The 17,251-nt window shown below is 41.1% G+C and overlaps 1 protein-coding gene across 6 annotated transcripts in view; it reads right to left on the bottom strand.

Annotated features, from left to right (window-relative positions):
- The window catches only part of TTC13 (tetratricopeptide repeat domain 13), an 89,180-nt gene that overhangs the window by 39,620 nt on the left and 32,309 nt on the right, over positions 1-17,251 (bottom strand). For 3 of the 6 annotated variants that reach the window (XM_025850722.2, XM_025850718.2, XM_025850719.2), the window contains exons 5-12: positions 16,999-17,064; positions 15,189-15,281; positions 12,444-12,560; positions 11,405-11,515; positions 5,750-5,832; positions 4,091-4,232; positions 3,635-3,809; positions 1,064-1,220 (exon numbers count right to left, since the gene is read on the bottom strand). In XM_025850722.2, coding sequence (XP_025706507.1) covers positions 1,064-1,220; positions 3,635-3,809; positions 4,091-4,232; positions 5,750-5,832; positions 11,405-11,515; positions 12,444-12,560; positions 15,189-15,281; positions 16,999-17,064 — 944 coding nt within the window. Of the gene's footprint in view, positions 1-1,063; positions 1,221-3,634; positions 3,810-4,090; positions 4,233-5,749; positions 5,833-6,388; positions 6,503-11,404; positions 11,516-12,443; positions 12,561-15,188; positions 15,282-16,998; positions 17,065-17,251 lie in introns of all 6 variants that reach the window. The other 3 variants (XM_025850720.2, XM_025850721.2, XM_073879061.1) reach the window with 2 other exon arrangements.

Here is a 17,251-nt window from a genome sequence, read left to right as displayed (position 1 = left end):
ATGCTCTATCTTCCACTTCTGCAATTTTCTCTGTTATGTCTAATTTGCTGTTTAGCTTACATACTGAATTCTTTATTTCAATGATTATATTTTCTATTCCTAAAGCTTCCAATTTATTTTTAATCTGCCTGGCCATTTTTAATAATCTCTTGTTTCTTGCTCATGTTTGTGGTTTCTTCATAGTTTCTTTAAACATTTCATTTGGAGTTAGTGTATTCAACAATTCCAATATCTGAAGTCCTTGAGAGTTTAAATCTGTTGTTTGTTATTTCTGTTGATTTTCACATATGATTTTGGTGATCTTGGTTTTTGATTCTCATACTAATGATCTTAATCTGTGGGAATACTTGGACCCCCAAACTGGCACTACTATCTTCTCAGGCAGGATCTGCATTTGCTCTTGTTGAGATCCTGTGAATACGGTCCTCCAATATGGAACCACTTTAGCTCCTTAAAAAAGCTCAGCAAACCCATCTCGCTTATGCCTCAAGGCATTCCACTGTACTGGCTGTTAGATGCCCTCACCTCCAGGAGACTTTCTTCCTTTCCAATGTGCCTATCATTCACCACTCTAGTTTGACTCTGTCCCCTGCTTTTCTTTCTTTTAGACAGTGAGGGGATTGATCTTTGCAGATTTTTCTTAATTTTTAAGGCATTGCTAGACTCCCAGGAATTTCTATCCTAGATCTAACTGTTTTGTAATCAGATAGCCCTTTAGTCATAATGCAACAGTAGTTGGCCAGCAGTGTAATTTCAAAGTTTTGGTTTTGAGTAATTTGTTTTAAAAGTAAATGGTAATAGTAATGTATATCAACAAGTACATCTAAAGTTTGAAGGTTGCATAAAATTAGCAGGAAGATCGGGCTAGAAGGAAAGGTGATATCCAAAGGTAAGTTTCAGTGTACCTTACAAACTAAAAGAAATATCTGCAGACATACCAAATCCAAAAATAAATTCCTGAGAAACACGGATAGGAAGCCATTTACTGAGCAAGCATTATCAGGATGAGCTTATAGCTCAGCCTGAAAAAGCAAGAAAGGTTGTTTTCATTTAAAGCACTTACTTTATGTGGGGTTGCAACCCTGGCTGCTCTTCATAGTCTTCTATGAGGAAAGGTAGATTTTTAGCCCAGTGGTCTTTAAAGCTTCCAGGCAGATCCACATCAATGTTATATTCCGTAAGAGGAGTATCAAGGTGTGCGTGAAGATATCGAGAATACTCTGCAGATAGGAGACGAGATCTGACACACCCAAATATTGCTGAAGAAATCTTTTTTATTGCTGGTTGCCATACAAATACTTTGTAACAAAGCATTAATTCCAAGAATTCCAAGAACTCTAAGAATTCTAAATGGAGACTCCAAATTGTAGTAAGTTATTATTATTATATGATACAGGGTAACTCAAAATACCAAGATCGAACATAAGCCAGTCAATCCGGGTCCACTTTAGCTAAGTTTTCATCATTTTTCCATGAACAGCACCAAAGATCTCACTTTTTGGTTGCAGAATCTGAGAATCCAAGTTCAGTGTCAGACAGAGCCTGGTTCTCTGTCAACTGATATGAATCAACTATGTATATGATTTCATCAACTAACTGCTGCTTATCGCTATAGAAGCAGTGCAGAAAAATACCAGAATATGGAGTGCCCCTCCTTCAGTCTACAGCTCACATGTTCTACTAAACCAGGAAACAAGAGGAAATCATAATTTAGAGTGAGGAGCAATGCTGTCCAGTAGGCAGCCCCTAGCCACCTGGCTAGTGAACACTTAAAACATGGCCCGTGTGGGGGGTGTCTGGGTGGCTCAGTCGGTTAAGCATCCAACTCCTGGTTTTGGCTTAGGTCATGATCTCAGGGTCGTGAGACTGAGCCCCGTGTTGGGTTCCATGCTGGGCATGGAGCCTGCTTGAGATTCTTTCTCTCCCTCTCCCTCTTCTCCCGCCCTCACTGCTCACGCTTGTGCACACAACTCTCTCTCTCAAAAAAGAAAAATAAAAGTATAAAATGTGGCCAGAGTGATGGAGAAATTGTATTTTAAATTTTAATCTAATTAATCTAAATGTAAAAATTGATATTTGAGCCAATTATTAGAAAACTTCAGAATGTTTGGAATAACGCACATATATGAATCTACTCTTTCAATTTTAAATTTTATGAAACAAGAATTCAAATTAAGACTGTCCAATGAAAATTTAACATCCTAATTGAGATGTAAGTATAAAGATGTACTATAAGTATAAAATACACATCCAATTTCAAAGACTTGGTACAAAAAAATAATGTAAGATACCTAATGATATTAATGAAGTGTTTTCATATTAATTACATGTTGAACTGATATCATGCATATGTCAAATCAAATCAAATGTATTATTAAAATTAATTCCACATGATTATTCTTACTTTTCTCGTGGCTACTACAAACTTACAACTCCAGGGCTCGTATTTTTTACAGTTGGACAGTACTGGTGTGAGAGGGTTAATGATGACAAAGGAAAGAGCAGAAGGGGAAGTAAAGGTTTGTGCTCTGTGTGAACAATAAAAATGTTACCGTGATGAGCACTGAGAATGTACAGAATTCTTGAGTCATTATATTGTGTGCCTGAATCAAATATAACACTGAATGTTAATTGTACTTCGATTAAAAAATTGATTTGAAACAAAACAAAACAAAAAAACAACCAAAAAATGCCATTACGTATGGCAGAGAAAAAAGTGAGACTCTGACAAACCAAAGATAGCTTAAAGATTGGCTTTCTTCCTCATCCCAACTGAATGTCTCCAAAGTATGTGAGAATTGTGAAATGAAGGAATGACACAGATCAAAGATACCAAGTTTACATTTAACAGTAAAAACCTCAGAACTGTTACTTTCCTCTGACTCCTAGGTCTCTAGACGAGATGTGATGAAGACACATCGATACCCAGATGACTGTCACTTGCAGCTCAAAATAGGTTTTTCAGACTTGAGTAAAATATTTTTAACTTAAAAAAGAAAAAATATGTAGGCAGTGGCAAAGTACTGGACCAGTCTTTAGAAGACAGGGGCCCAGGAACAGCTGGGTGGCTGTCAGTTAAGTGTCTGCCTCCAGCTCAGGTCATGATCCCAGGGCCCTGGGATCGAGTCCCACATCAGGTTCCTTGCTCAGCAGTGAGCCTGCTTCTCCCTCTGCCTGCCACTCCCCCTGCTCCTGCTCGCTCGCTCTCTCTCTGATAAAAAAATAAAATCTTATAAAAAAGATTTATTTTTTAAATGTTTTATTTATTTATTCATGAGAGTCAGAGAGAGAGAGAGAGAGGCAGAGGGAGAAGCAGGCTCCCCGCCTAGCAGGGAGCCCGATGAGGGGCTTGATCCCAGGACCCTGGGATCATGACCTGAGCCGAAAGCAGACGCTTAACCATCTGAGCCACCCAGGCGCCCCTTATAAAAAATATTAAAAAAAAAAATAGAAGACAGGGGCCCTATCCAATCCAGGTACTGCCGCTAACCAAGGCGGGGGGTGGGGGGCGGCTATGATCAAGCTACCTCGTGTCTTCGAGACTCAGCTGTCTCCTGTGGAACATAAGAGAGACAAGCAATATGATTTCTGCAGCTCTGAGCATTAAAATTCAATGAGCCATTTTGTGACTTACCTCGGAGATATTTCACTTTCAGATACTCTGGGCTAGCCTTCTGGCCCGGGAGAGGATCATTTAGCATGACTTTAGTCTGTGCTTTTATTCCTTCATAGAACTGTCCCATGGCAACATGGCTGAGTCCTTTCATGTACTGGCACACCTCATTATAGGGCTCGAGCTGCAGACACCGCTGACGCGCGGAAGGAGAAAATGCTGTATTACTATCAGTACAGTCGCGGATGAGTTTTAAGTGCTTTATTCTTCAGTCTGGAGTTGGAAATGTTTTTCCTCCAGGCTAAATCACACCAAATACATGCTCTGTAAAGTAGTCTTTAAGACATGGCAATGGTTTTCTTTCTTTTTGTTAAGGTGTAAACACTATTCCTGGCCCTCCTCCCTATTCATCCCACTCAAAGTCACTGAAGAACAATCTGAGAGCTGTTCCGGCGTTTCTCACTTAGGGATGCCCACCTTGAAGTTTTTCAGGGCTTCCTGCAGGCTGCCATGGTGATAAAGCATCGTTCCCCGAAGCTGCAGGGTCTGCACATGATTTTGGTTGAGCAACAGTGCCTTCTGAAAGCTCTCGGTGGCAGCTTCGAAATTGCCCAGTTCTCTAGGTATTTAACAACAGTTATGAGCACAGTGCAGAACATTTCAGTGGACACACAGAGTAAGTTAGCCTCAGGATTACAGTCCCATGTGTGAATCAGATACCTTGCTGCGGATGTTCTTCTCTATTTTACCATTCTAGAGGTCAGCTACATCCCACTTATTTTTCCTAAATTTTACCAGATTAGAGGATAACCACAAAGCCCTTGAAAGTCTTTGGGGAAAATGAATGTATTGATTTCCAAAGGCAAGTGCTTATTCAAATCCTTTTCCCCCATTCATGAGCTCCCACCCGTTAAAAAACTGTAATTTTTAGTATTTAGATAAAACCATGCTTCTTCTTTGGAAAAAAACAAAAAAACAACTATGTAGATTACAATCATACACAGGGTCATCATTCTGAATCAAATTCAGAGGCTTAAAATTGTATATTCCTGTCACAGAAGGTACTTCACTTAAAATCTGGTAAATCATTTCATAATTTAAAAATTTTTTTAAAAAGTGTGTTTTAGAGTTGTGATCATTTCAGAATGGAAATGATTATTGCCAGCCTTCTTTTACATATTACATTTTTACAAATAATAAAAGCACCTTCAAAATGTCCCATGTGTCAATTTTCTGTAAATAATGAATATTTTTATATAATATAACACTCGCTTATATTTCTATAGCACTTTACTAATTACTCTGGGTGCTTTCAAATCTGTTTTCAATGTATGTCCCCAACAATTCTGTGGGACAGCAAGGATAAAGGTCATCATTTAAACCCAAGACGAACTCGAAGACGCTTTCTTCAAGTTAGTGTAAGAGAGCGTCTCCAACTACCACCATCAGATAAATAACCTCTTGAATTAAGGACACACAAGTATGAAATGGGCAATCTAGAACTAGAACCAAATCTCCTGACTCCTGAACACTGAGCCCCTTCTTTCACGCCATGCAATCTCCTTTTCGGGTCAGAGTGTAAAAATTGTTGAAAGCCCAAAGTCAGAGTAAGCTCTACTACTGGTCGGGGTGACACATGAAGTCAGGACATCAGAGTCTAGGCACAACTTCTCACTCCTGATACAGATGCATAATAACTATATCATAATCAATCATACTGATGATAGGGATGCGGCATAATTTTCCATCCCTTTAATCTAGGAATCTTCAAACAATCACAACGATGTGGGAATTAACCTTACTTATCACCTAGAAAAGCACCAGTATCTATGACTCAACAGCGTATAATGCCACTATTCAAAACAATAACCCTTGAAGAACTAACATTTTCGAGACCTCTATGAAGCAAAGCTGTAATAAAGAGGTAATAATACATATCATGATATCATCTGACACATGGTTCTTTCTATATTCCAGAGAAGGTCTCAACAAGCTTATAAATGCCTATGTGATTTAGAATGACAATCTCTTTTGGTTAAGGAATGCAGTTTCTTTTAAAATAACACTACTATGTGAGGCTCTCGTCTCCCCACTGTACGCCCTCCCTCCTACCCCGATTACTATTGTTCTTCTTACCTATAGGCCTGTCCCAGACTTTTATACGCATCAATAAAATCAACTTTTTGCTTCAAGGCTTCTTTGAAGGATTCAATAGCTTCCTGAAAAAAGTATATAGAAAATTATGTCATTTGCATAACTGTTAAAATAGAGTTTCACTTAAATCACTAAAGGACTTAAAAATATATTACACATGTCTCGGAGTGATTTTTTTGAATATGAGGACTTAAAAAAAAGAGAGGTAGAGAGTATGACAAACTATGAGTCAGGAGGATTTAATTTCAACAGTAAACAAATGCACTGCTATGAATAATAACAGAGCCGTAAAAGTGTCTCCCTTTCAGAATGGGAAAACGGCTTCTCACTACCTATTTCATTAGGGCTTTGATTACTAACGATATCAGCTTCGTGTCAACATCATTTCTTTAATTAATAAAGGTCTTGCAGAATAAAAGTCAGCTTACTAGCTGTGCGAAGTATAATCTTAAATGACCATAACCAGCAGCCCTTAAACTGAACCACTCAAGAGACAAAAAAGCAAGCCCAGCGTGACGTTGTCCATAAAAAAAGCAACAGGGCTCCCAGACTGACTGGGAATCAGAAGGATTCCCATGATCTACAGGAAAAAGAAACAGCAAAACAAAATAAAACAGAAACCTTGAGTTGGGGGCGTTTGGGGCATAGCTTCTGCCGGCATCGGAGAAGGGGGCACAGGTGAGGAGTCCTTAGGGAACACACAGCGCACCTGGCCACTGTGGAATCCTCTGGAAACTGTTAATAAAATGTACCATTCTGCTTCACAATAAACATTCCCATCTTAAACTGTATTCAATGTACTTTCCATTATGACTTGACTATTTACTGTGATAAAAAATTATGAAGACATTTCACACATTTCCCGAGGAAAAGACATGTCTTACTTAAGTTAGCGGCTACAAAGTATCATGATCTCTAATGGCTTTAATGAGAAAGACCAAAATGTCTGTGTATTTCACACCTAATTAGATAATTCATAGCAAAAAAACTACTAAAGATGTCATATGTCTTGCACATGGTAGGCACTCAATAAATATTTAATGATTTTGTAGGCACATAATCCAAATTCTTTTCAGAAAATCACCGCATTCCCTGCTTCTTGACTTCCTCTGTAGGGGGCAGCAGGGTCAGAGGGGCTGGCTTTCAAACTCTTCTAAGGCAACAATGGGGACAACCACCTGCTCTTTAAGGAGTCCCACAATCTGTTTGGTAGAAGGATGAGAATGGATAAATTTTAACACTTCAGAAATGTTGAAGACTACTCCTCATTAGGCTTCTGGCCCTGGTATAGTCTTGATCTTTTGGGAGTACTACAACTATATTTTTAATCCAACAAACATGTATTGAGCGCCTACTATGTGCCAGGGGCAGTGTGAGGGGCAGGGGACACAAAGACAAGCAAGTCATTCTCTCTGTCCTTGAAGAACTCAGTCTAGTTAGAAAGCCAATTACTTAACCAGGTTATTAGAATATAAACTAAGAGCTACGATAGAGATACAAGTAAAAGTCTAGGGAATAAAGAGAAAGGAAGAACTAACTGAGCCTGGGACACCAGGAGAGGCTTCATGGAGGAAGTGGCAACTGAGCTGGGTCTGGGAGAATGAGGAGTTTGGCAAAGAAGGAGAGCATTGTGGACAGGGGGGAATGCCGGTGCACAGCGACAGGGTGCTCAGCACCGGTGGGGGAGGCGGGGCGGCAGGAGTGCAGGTGCACGGGGGGAAGCGGGGGAGAGGGAAAAGACAGGGACCAGGCTGGTGTGGGGAGCTTGGCCAGAAGCGGAAGGGCCTCTGCCATGCTCCGCAGTCCAGCCATCACCCTGCCAGCAGTGAGGGCTGGGGGCTGTGAGCAGGTGTGGGACCTCACAAAACCGACTCTTTCGAGATGATTGCCACGGGCCACAACAGAGGAGCCGGGCTGGACAGGGGAGGGAGGAGAGCCCAACGAGGAGGTGGCTGCAGAGGTCCAGGCAAGACATAATGGAAACTCAAACTGAGACAGTGTCTCTGAGGACAGAAAAGGAGGGTCAAACTCAGGAGATATTCTTAAAGGCCAACAAAGAATCTGCTGGCCGTGAATATGGGGGATGAGGGAGAAGGGAGGGAAGGAAGCTTCGAAGCTGAAGAGCCTGGGTAGAAGGTGAGAGCGTGAACCAACATAAGGAAGTAGGGGAGACAGCTGCAGGGTGGGGTGGGGTGGGGCGGGGGTGGGAGGAGGTCAGGGGTCCAGCTGGGGCGTGGTGAGTCTGGGGTGTTTGTGGACGTCTAGGGGAGATGCCCGGGAGACATCTGCTGCCCACTGCACTTACAGCATGCTGGGACGCCACAGTTCTTCAAAGTCTGATTTCTCTTCAGCTTTTAAGAGTCTTTGGTTTCGGGGTTCCTGTCTAATCACTGCACAGCTCTCTACCTCATTCTGCCAAAGAGGGGACATAGTAGAATCAAGATCTGAAGCCACTGGGAACAAAGACACTACGTTCGAATGAATCAATCTCTGAGCACATGAACTGGCTGTGAGTTTGTCCTCATAGCAAGTGGGACCATCACCACCTTTATGCCACCATCGTCCTGGCTAGTGGTGGGCAGCCATCCCTTGCACTTCTCTCGTTCATTATAACGAAGAGAACGGTCTCAGGGAACTCTCAAAGTGAAGGCTGATCAAAAAATATGTGCTCGGGATATACAATTCTTGAAATACCCTTACATCACAGATAAAAATTTTCACTGTGTTTTCCCTAGGGAAATCCAAAATGTCTGCTATATCTACCAGATTGGACAGTTGCGACATTTGTCACGTAATATTGCCTAAGTAATTTCTAATGTATTACATCGTAAAGTAAATAAGCACACCACCCACTTAATTAATTTCTAAATTGCATTTGACCTGAAGAGACCAGCTTTAGAATATAAACATAGCTCCAGTTCATTGGTCCATTTAATACATTGTCTCTACAGTTAACAAGAGAAATAAAGATATCTAAACTAAGTTCATTAATTTAATGAAGGCATGTCACCACTGACTCAGTTTTCCAATCTGTGTAACTGGGACACCCTCTGCTCCTTCTATACTTCATGGGGATGCCGCTGGGGTGAATGAGACAATACGTAAACACTCTGACCTCCTCGGGCAGCAGATCTATAAAAATGCAAAGAAAAAGTTCCCAGCTATTACACACATTGATGCTGTGTTTATGAGCACAGTGAAGAGGAGAAAGCACCAAATAGTTTGGCAAGACTGGTTGGTTCACTGAGGGGCTTCTACTGCTTGTGGGACGGAAGTACTATGTCTAGGTTCTCATCCCATGGATTTGGAATAAACCAAACCGAATCTCAGCCCTTGTCCAATGTGTAGTTAGCATCTCTGCTACAGCTCTTTTCTGAAAAATTCTCATTTCAAAGTAACACAAAGAGCCCTCCCTGCCCACATTCCTAAACCCTGCTTTAGAACCCACGGTGAAAGCCTCTGTTTGCATTTGTTTACTTTAAAAAGTATTTTTTTAACCTCTCAGTACTGGTTGTTGGTATTTTTTTTTTTTTTTTGCATTTCAAATCTTGTTCTCCTCCATGAGATATTCAAGGCATAGACTTCGAATCTAGTATTGTGATTCTGAATTTTCTAATTTAAGGCGACTGAGAGAAGGTGAGAGGAAGAGGGGGCAGATACAAAATAAGCTGCACTTGACCTTAGCCAGAAGGCCGAGATGCGATGGAAAAGCCCATCTGCAGTTGCTCAAGGCACATTCTAAATACCCGCTCTCCATGCCTGCGGCTGCCGGTCTAAACCCCAGGGAGGGCGGGAAGAGTCTCTGTGCGCAGCACCCTCCACATACTCGCAGGAAGGACAGTATGAAAGGAAAGCTGCAGTTCCCTCTGGGTTGGGTTTTAGTGGATGGGAGTTATCTTTTTAGAGTCCAGCAAACTGAGAATAAATGAAATGTTCACATGTAACCAAATCTGTAATAACTGAGACCTGATCCGTGCTCACAGCTCCTTCATACACATTATTTTGTTGAATCCTTGCAACCCCTTCAAGAGGCGGGGAGCAGACTAATCTCTACGTGACAGATGGAGAAGGAGGGGCTGAAAAGCTTAAGTCACTTGGCTGGTGGTCGAGTTCGCAGGATTCAGAGCGGAAGCTCAAGCCAAGGCCTTCTGAGTCCAAATCCAAGGCTCTGTCCCGGAAATTCATTTATTCCCCTAGTACTTAGTGACAGGCACTGCGCATAACACTGAGGATTTACAACAGAGGCCTTTTTGAAGTTAAACTGTCCCTACACTCCAAGAGTGTGTGCACAATCCTCGTAACTACTTTCCACAATAAAATGGATGTTCTTTCATCCAGAGTACCCTTCCCTGCCATGCGCTATTGAAATTCTTCACAGCTTTCAAAGTTCAGGAGAAGAACAACCTGTCTGGGAAGACTCTCTTGACCCCTGAGTCAGCATGAGGTGTTTTCCACCCCACAGAGGCTGACTCTCAGGCCAGCCGGTTTTCAACCAGACGGGAATGGGTCCTGCACTAGAGCGCCTACCCTGTGCGGGCCATGGGCACCGAGGACGCCACCGTGAGGACCAGAGTTCCACTCTCGGCTCCCAGCTGGGTGTCTGCCCCACAGCAAGGTTGCTGCACAATAGGTCCCGAGCACACTCGGGGCTGGACCAAGGGCGGGAGGCAGGGACAGGCTGGAGGTGACATTGCCACCCCACATGTCAGTCGGCTTGGACAACATCTTTCCTGTTTCCTTCAACTCCTTCCCCAGTAATAGCGGTGCCCAAGCGGCAGCAGCAACGTGCCTGTCGGAGAGCTGTCTCCAGGCCTGCTCCTGCAGCCCCCAAAGGCCCGATCAGGTCTCCAGCTCTGACCCCGGGGACGCTGCCAACATCTCCCCGTGGCCCTCTGCCCCTAACCTCCCCAGTCACTGGCGTGTCAGAATCCTCTTCCGACATGGCAGATTGGCTCTCAGTGACACACTTTCCCCCAGATCTAGAGTTTGCAGCTCCTCTGGGCCTACAAATTAATGTCAAGATGCTCAGCATAGCACTCTAGACATTTCAGGGCCTCCCCTCGGCCCATTTGCCACCTCATCTCCCTTACGCTCAAACCCGACTATTTGCTACACCACAAGCTGGTTGTATCTCCATGTTCTATGCCAGTGCTCATGCTTTTCCTCTGCCTGAAGTAGCTTGCTGCCCCCAAGCCACTCCACCTGCAAGGCCCAGGACAAGATCCACTTGCTCTCTAGAACCTTCTCTAATGCCGCAGTTTAAGTGAATCTTTCTTATCTCGGTTGCCAAAGCACTTTGTTCATGTTACTTTCTTTTAGTGTGTTTACCATATGATAAATTATAGGTGGAAGAAAACTTTGTAAACTCTATCTTTTCTCAGTGTCAAGTGTGAAGAATTCTTTCTCCCTCTCACTAAGCCTTTATCCTTTCTCCACCTGCGCCTTCCTCCAAGTACCTCCCACATAGTAGGAACTCAATCAGTATGTTGACTCCAACTCCTTCCTAAAATAAACCGATTAGATGGACACGTGAGATGTCGTTTTAAAACACGCCAAACGATACCCCACTAAGGTCCTCCCACCCGTGAGAGAAAAGCAGAATCATGATACTGTATACACAGTACACAACACTTTCACCTTCAAAAGTCCTCTGTGAAAGAAAGTTAGACCTTTGTATAGCATGGCTATAGGTTGGTTTTTGTTCAGTTCTAAGGACTGCTGAAAGTCTTCGTGGGCTGTTGCATAGTCCTACAAAAAGGAGAGCAGGGGGAAAAAAGTAGTATTCATTAGACATTCAGACATTTCTTACTTTTGACTGGTCGAGGAAAAAAAAACAGCCCAATTCATTCTGTGTCCTTTTTGGCTTTAAAGGGAACATCTCATATCTATAAATATCAGCTGAATTCTTACCCTGTTTTGTTGAAAGATGATTTTCTTAGGAAACTGATGGGAAAAACCCCCAAAGGTTTAATTTAAATAGACTGTCTCAACTACAAAAAGATTATTTGTAAAAAATAGTATTACGGTTACAATCTGTTAGAGAAACTTGACAAATTATTTTCTGGTACTATCATCTTATTACACTGAATACTTGTCAAATAATTATGCCATAGGTCAACCTTAAAATATGTTATGCTGAGACTTTTTCAAACCTATTTTCTTTGGCAACAGAAAATTGTTACTAAAATGACGTAAACCCACAAAAATAACTGTGGCAACCATAAATATCATTATGATGATAAACGATAACCTTGCCGGATCCGGGTCACTTACACAGAGAAGCTACAGTTTGGGAAACCATGTTAGTTCTAGTTCTGGCTCTTGGGTGTGATTATCAGTTCAATAATCACATCGATAACATGCACACCCATTTCCCTATGCCGACATTTGCAGAAAAAGCTGAGGTATAGTCAGTGAACCAAATTTCTCTTCTCTCTCTTTTTTTCCCCCTAGTCTAGAATTAGTTACTGCTGACAGCTCAAGCAAGAAAATGTGCTCTTGGTACTTAACATTTCTCTACTGGGTTCAATTTCAGCTAAAGGAAGTGCTTTTTTAACTGTCTTTTATCACAAACATATTATTATACAGCCCCCAAACCAAATCTATCAAATAGTTGCTTTCCAAAGTAAACGGAAAAGTGAACAAAAGGGAATGTGTCCAGGCAAAAACAACTCACCTCTGATATGAAGTACAGGGTCCCCCGGTGTCTGTACAGCCGTGCTGAGGGCTGAAGCTGGATAGCTTTGGTGAGATCGTTCACTGCTTCATTAATTCGTCCCAGAGGGGACAGAATCTATAAACCCAAAAATGTAATTAGGGTAGAAATCTTCCAGTGATCAACCCCAAAACTGCCAACGTTTTTGACTTTTCAATTCTACTTTACCGCACTCCACTCACAAGATTACTTTCTTGGTGGACAAGGATCCCTGACCCCATATACTACATAGTGAGGGTCAAAGTCAACAGGCCAAGGGACCGCTAGTCTTTGTCTAGCTGAGGGGGACGCTGATGAACTATAACCACATCAATTGCTTTGTCACGGTTTCACGTTCTGAGTTACAACAGATGTTGCTTTTCTTGAAATGGGACCATTTTTTTTTCAACCTCTTTCAAAACAAAATTTAGTATTTCAAAGTTAATCTGAAAGATAACTTTGAACCATTAGAAATAGAGAAATTGTTGGACACAGATTAGAGTCCTCCGTGGTCTTTAGCTATGTCCTCTGTGGTAGTAAGTGCTGGCTGACAATCTCTAAGATTCCAGGTGTCTCATGAGCCCCTTTGTGTTAACTCTCAGCTCATCAGTCACGATCTACAGAGCAGAAGAACCTATGTCTGCAAGCTTGTTTGGAAAGCCCTTGTGATCCAGCAATGAGCTTGTGCAGGTGAAAATGACAACACAGAAGACAGTTCAGAATGCAAAAGTACACCAAAAAGACATAAGAAAATCCAAAACGGGTATCAGTCCTCATGCAATCAAGCTCAAGCATTTCACCCTGAGCAAATGTCCTGAAATTAGGGTTAATTTTGTTCTCATGATATAGGTCATTTCCATCAGGTTTTACTATGTGGTTTCCTATTCTGCAGGAACTTAAAACCAGCAAAAGAGAGAGGATTCAGGCAGGCACATCACCAGTGGCAAGAATGGCAGCTCAGAAAAAGGAAAGAAATGAATTAAGGAATATATACCTGAGAATTCAAAATGCATAGCAGTCTGGGGTTATATTTTGGAAGGAAGAACACCCCTACCTAGTTTATTAACCCCTAGGTACATAATTGAATCATCACACCCCAGCGCAATAATAATTACCTGAGTAACTAAAAAAGGTTAAATTGTGTTCATTAAATATAGGCTATTTCAGCAAGTATGAAAGAGAAAGATCTCTCATTAAATAATTTCTGACATATATAAATGATATGCTATAATAAGCTGGAAAAATCAGTTTGCAGTGATATTACTGCCCAACAGGGCCAGAAAAGGGGAATATTATATATATATATACATATATATATGTATATGTATATATTTAAGATCATCAAAAATTACTCTTTGGATTACCAATATCATTTTTGGGTACACCACTAGCTTTTTATTAGATACACAAATCTTCTAAAGCTGCTAAATCTTTCTATGTACACTTAAGTTCTTGCTTTAACATAACATTTTAACATCAGAGTAATGGAGGGAAAAAGCATCAGCACCCCTCCCCAGAGCAGATATCACCAAATTGGCCACCAAACGCTCACCCTAAATACCAACAAGGTTCTCGTGCAGTAACAAACAACTTGCAGTCACTTAACCCTTATGGTTGCAATCCAAAATAGACAAGTGATAATGAACTGTATCATTAATCGAGAAAAATTTTTATTCAGAAACCCAAATTCCCAATAAAACATAAAATTCCCTTTAAGAAACTGAACTATAACCTTAGAGACTATAATTTTGAGAATACAAACACCACAAATACAGTTTTTAAATTACTAAAACATTTAGTGTTTTCTTTACTTCTAAGTTTTCTCCCCCCAAAAAGGGGGGGGAAAGTCATTTTCCTTTAGTTGAACTATGAAATCCCATTATGTCAGATGATTAAAAGTTTTCTCCAGATTGAATACATTAACAAATTCCAAAGCATTTAATATGGTTAAATGAACAGTAAAATGAAACCTGGGTAGTTTACTATTATATTATGCAAACGATAAGATGAACACGTTTCATTTAAAAACATTAAGAGGAATGCGTCTCCACACACCATTCTCCACCTTGTCCCCCAAGACGTGGGCTCCGACTGGCTGTAGCGGCACCTGTTCCGCGAGGCCTCCGCAGACACGCCCACACCTGCCCCTGCCAGCCTCCCCCAGAGCCCCCACAGGCACGCCTTTCTGTTCCTCAAGAAGCACCTCCTCTTAGTGTCTCCTGACGAATATTACCTGGGATTTTCACCACGTTACCTCTGTCTCCACAAGTCCTAAGTTCCTCCAAGGACTGGTTGTGGTCATCCTTACATGATCTACGTCTCTATGTAGATAAGTACATCTCACAAATATATAAGTGTACACACACACACACACACACACACTTTTAATGGTTATAAATTTCATTTTGACCATATTGTCATAGAGTTTTGCTAAAGTATGTAATATATACAGTAAACATGATGTGTGATATATTTTTTAATGAACACTGACAGCAGTACGTGTCATAACCACATATTTTAATACTAAATATTACTATTAAATGTTAAATCAGGAGTATCACTCAGCCCATCACAGTTTTCTAGTAATTTCAACCATGTTTAAAGGCATTCAGTACCTATGGAGGAAAACACAATAGGTATCAGGGAGCTTTAAAATTTACAAGTAATGAGATAATAGGAAAAAAAAAAGTCCAGTAATGACAGAGGGAGAAAGAAAACCACACTCACTTCTGCTCGCTGTTCAAATACCTCTGGACGATCTGGTTCCAAGGTAATTACTCGGCTCAGTTCGAACAGAGCAAGCTCAGCATTCTTAATGTCCTTGAAAAGGCATTAGCTCAGTATGAGATACACTGTTACTCAAAACCAGGTTGAACAGTTTTTCTGAAAAAGCTAATTTAGTAATGATGTTAACTACGTATTGAGAAATAAGTATGAACCTCGCTTCTCTACAAAAGATCTGCTGGTTTAAATAAGTTATAATTATTTAACTCAATCAAGTCTACCGGCCCATCAACAGCCCCTTAGACCTGGCTACATATCACCAGTTCCACTGATGGTAGGACATTTTCTAAATTTAACCTATTTAAATACCGAATCAATGAATTTCGAGGGATGAGGATGTGGATGGACACCAGCATGCAGAATGATGCTGACCAGTGGCAGTGTGGGGACAGCAAAGGGCCGAGTCAGTGTCAATCAGAACCCCTTAAGCCCACACACCTACACCTTAGCAAGTCTAGGTAAGTTCTCTTTAAAATCTGCATGTTATTCTTATATTAAAAATATGAGCATGTTATTTTTACATTAAAAACACATTAAAGATACAAGCAAATTTCATGTCGAGATATAATATTAGAGATGAGAATTAGGAAGAAACTTATCTCTGACCTTCACTAGGGCAACTGCTGTCATTTACTGATGCTCTCACGTAACACTGTTTCCTTCCTAACACCTCTGTCATCCCCAAATCTGGGCTTGTTCTCAGTCCTCTATGTCTCAGAAGTATACGAATAGTATATAAATTTCTCCAATAGGCCAGCACCCGATTAGTACAATTTTCTAAATTGGCAAAGACACAAAAGTGATGTTTCTCCATCAATCATCATTTTATTTGAATATTTCTAATATACAATAAGGCAACAGAAAAGTTCATGTATAATGTTCTAGACTGAAAATATGGAGATCTGAATCTTAAACTATTTCATTATTTACTATATAATCTCAGGAAAATCTTCATTTTTATGCCATGGTGCCTTCATTGAGTAAAATATATTTATTATATCGGGACACCTGGGTGGCTCAGTCAGTTGCATGTCTACCTTCGGCTCAGGTTATGAACCCAGGGTCCTGGGATCAAGTCCTGCATCAGGCTCCCTACTCAGCGGGGAGTCTGCTTCTCCCTCTGCCCCTCCTCCCACTTGTGCTCTCTCTTTCTCAAGTAAATAAATAAAATCTCTTTAAAAATAAAATAAATTTATTATAACCTTCCCTCTGCATTCCCCAGAGAAATAAGGGAACTAGGGCTACAACAATATACTTATCTGGGGAAAATATAACATATGATAACAAATAAAAATAAATTTTACCAAAAAAAAAAAAACCCTTTGGTTCTTCTATTCAATCTTTAAAAAATTGTGAAAGAAACAAAATCTAAGTCTTACTGAGCTATGGATACCTAGACTCCACTTTTACCAACGAATATTTCTTGGGAATTCAGTCAAGGTCTCATGCTTTCCTTGGTCTATGTCCAGCTCATCACCAAATAAAGTTTAGGCTGGCAAAGGCTGTCTTTCTGGAGTAGAAAGTGTGGTGAGACTGACTTCCAGAAGCCCTGGGTAGAGATTCCCAGTCCACCCCACCTTTCCTAGCCATGTGACCATGAGTAAATTCTCTCCTTCCATTTTCGCATCTGGGAACTGGCGTGATACCACTGCGTGTCCATCAGAGCTCAATGAACAGGGAGTGGTTCTGTCGGAACCCTGGTCCGGGTCGGGTCATGTAGGCACTATGGCAAGCAGAGCTATTCCATACTCACATGTAGTCCCTTCTTTCCATAGGCTATCCCTCGGCCATAAATTGCACTAACCAGATCAGGCTCCTCCTAGTCAGACCAAAACAGAAACACGTCAAAAACTATAAACAAAACAAAACAAAAAAATCAGTTTCTGCTTAAAGCACGTTAATGCCCCAAGTGACAAGCTCTACTTTATGCTACCACCACACATACGTGGATACGCGCAATCCCCAACCAGAAGAGCCTGTGTTCTTGAAGCTCGTTTGCATCAGAC

The sequence above is a fragment of the Callorhinus ursinus genome, unplaced genomic scaffold (genome assembly GCF_003265705.2).
Source record: "Callorhinus ursinus isolate GAN/ISIS: 27379988/994484 unplaced genomic scaffold, GSC_fseal_2.0 scaffold32, whole genome shotgun sequence".
In the NCBI taxonomy this organism is placed as follows: Eukaryota; Metazoa; Chordata; class Mammalia; order Carnivora; family Otariidae; genus Callorhinus; species Callorhinus ursinus.
This window is presented reverse-complemented; position numbering and strand designations above follow the sequence as displayed.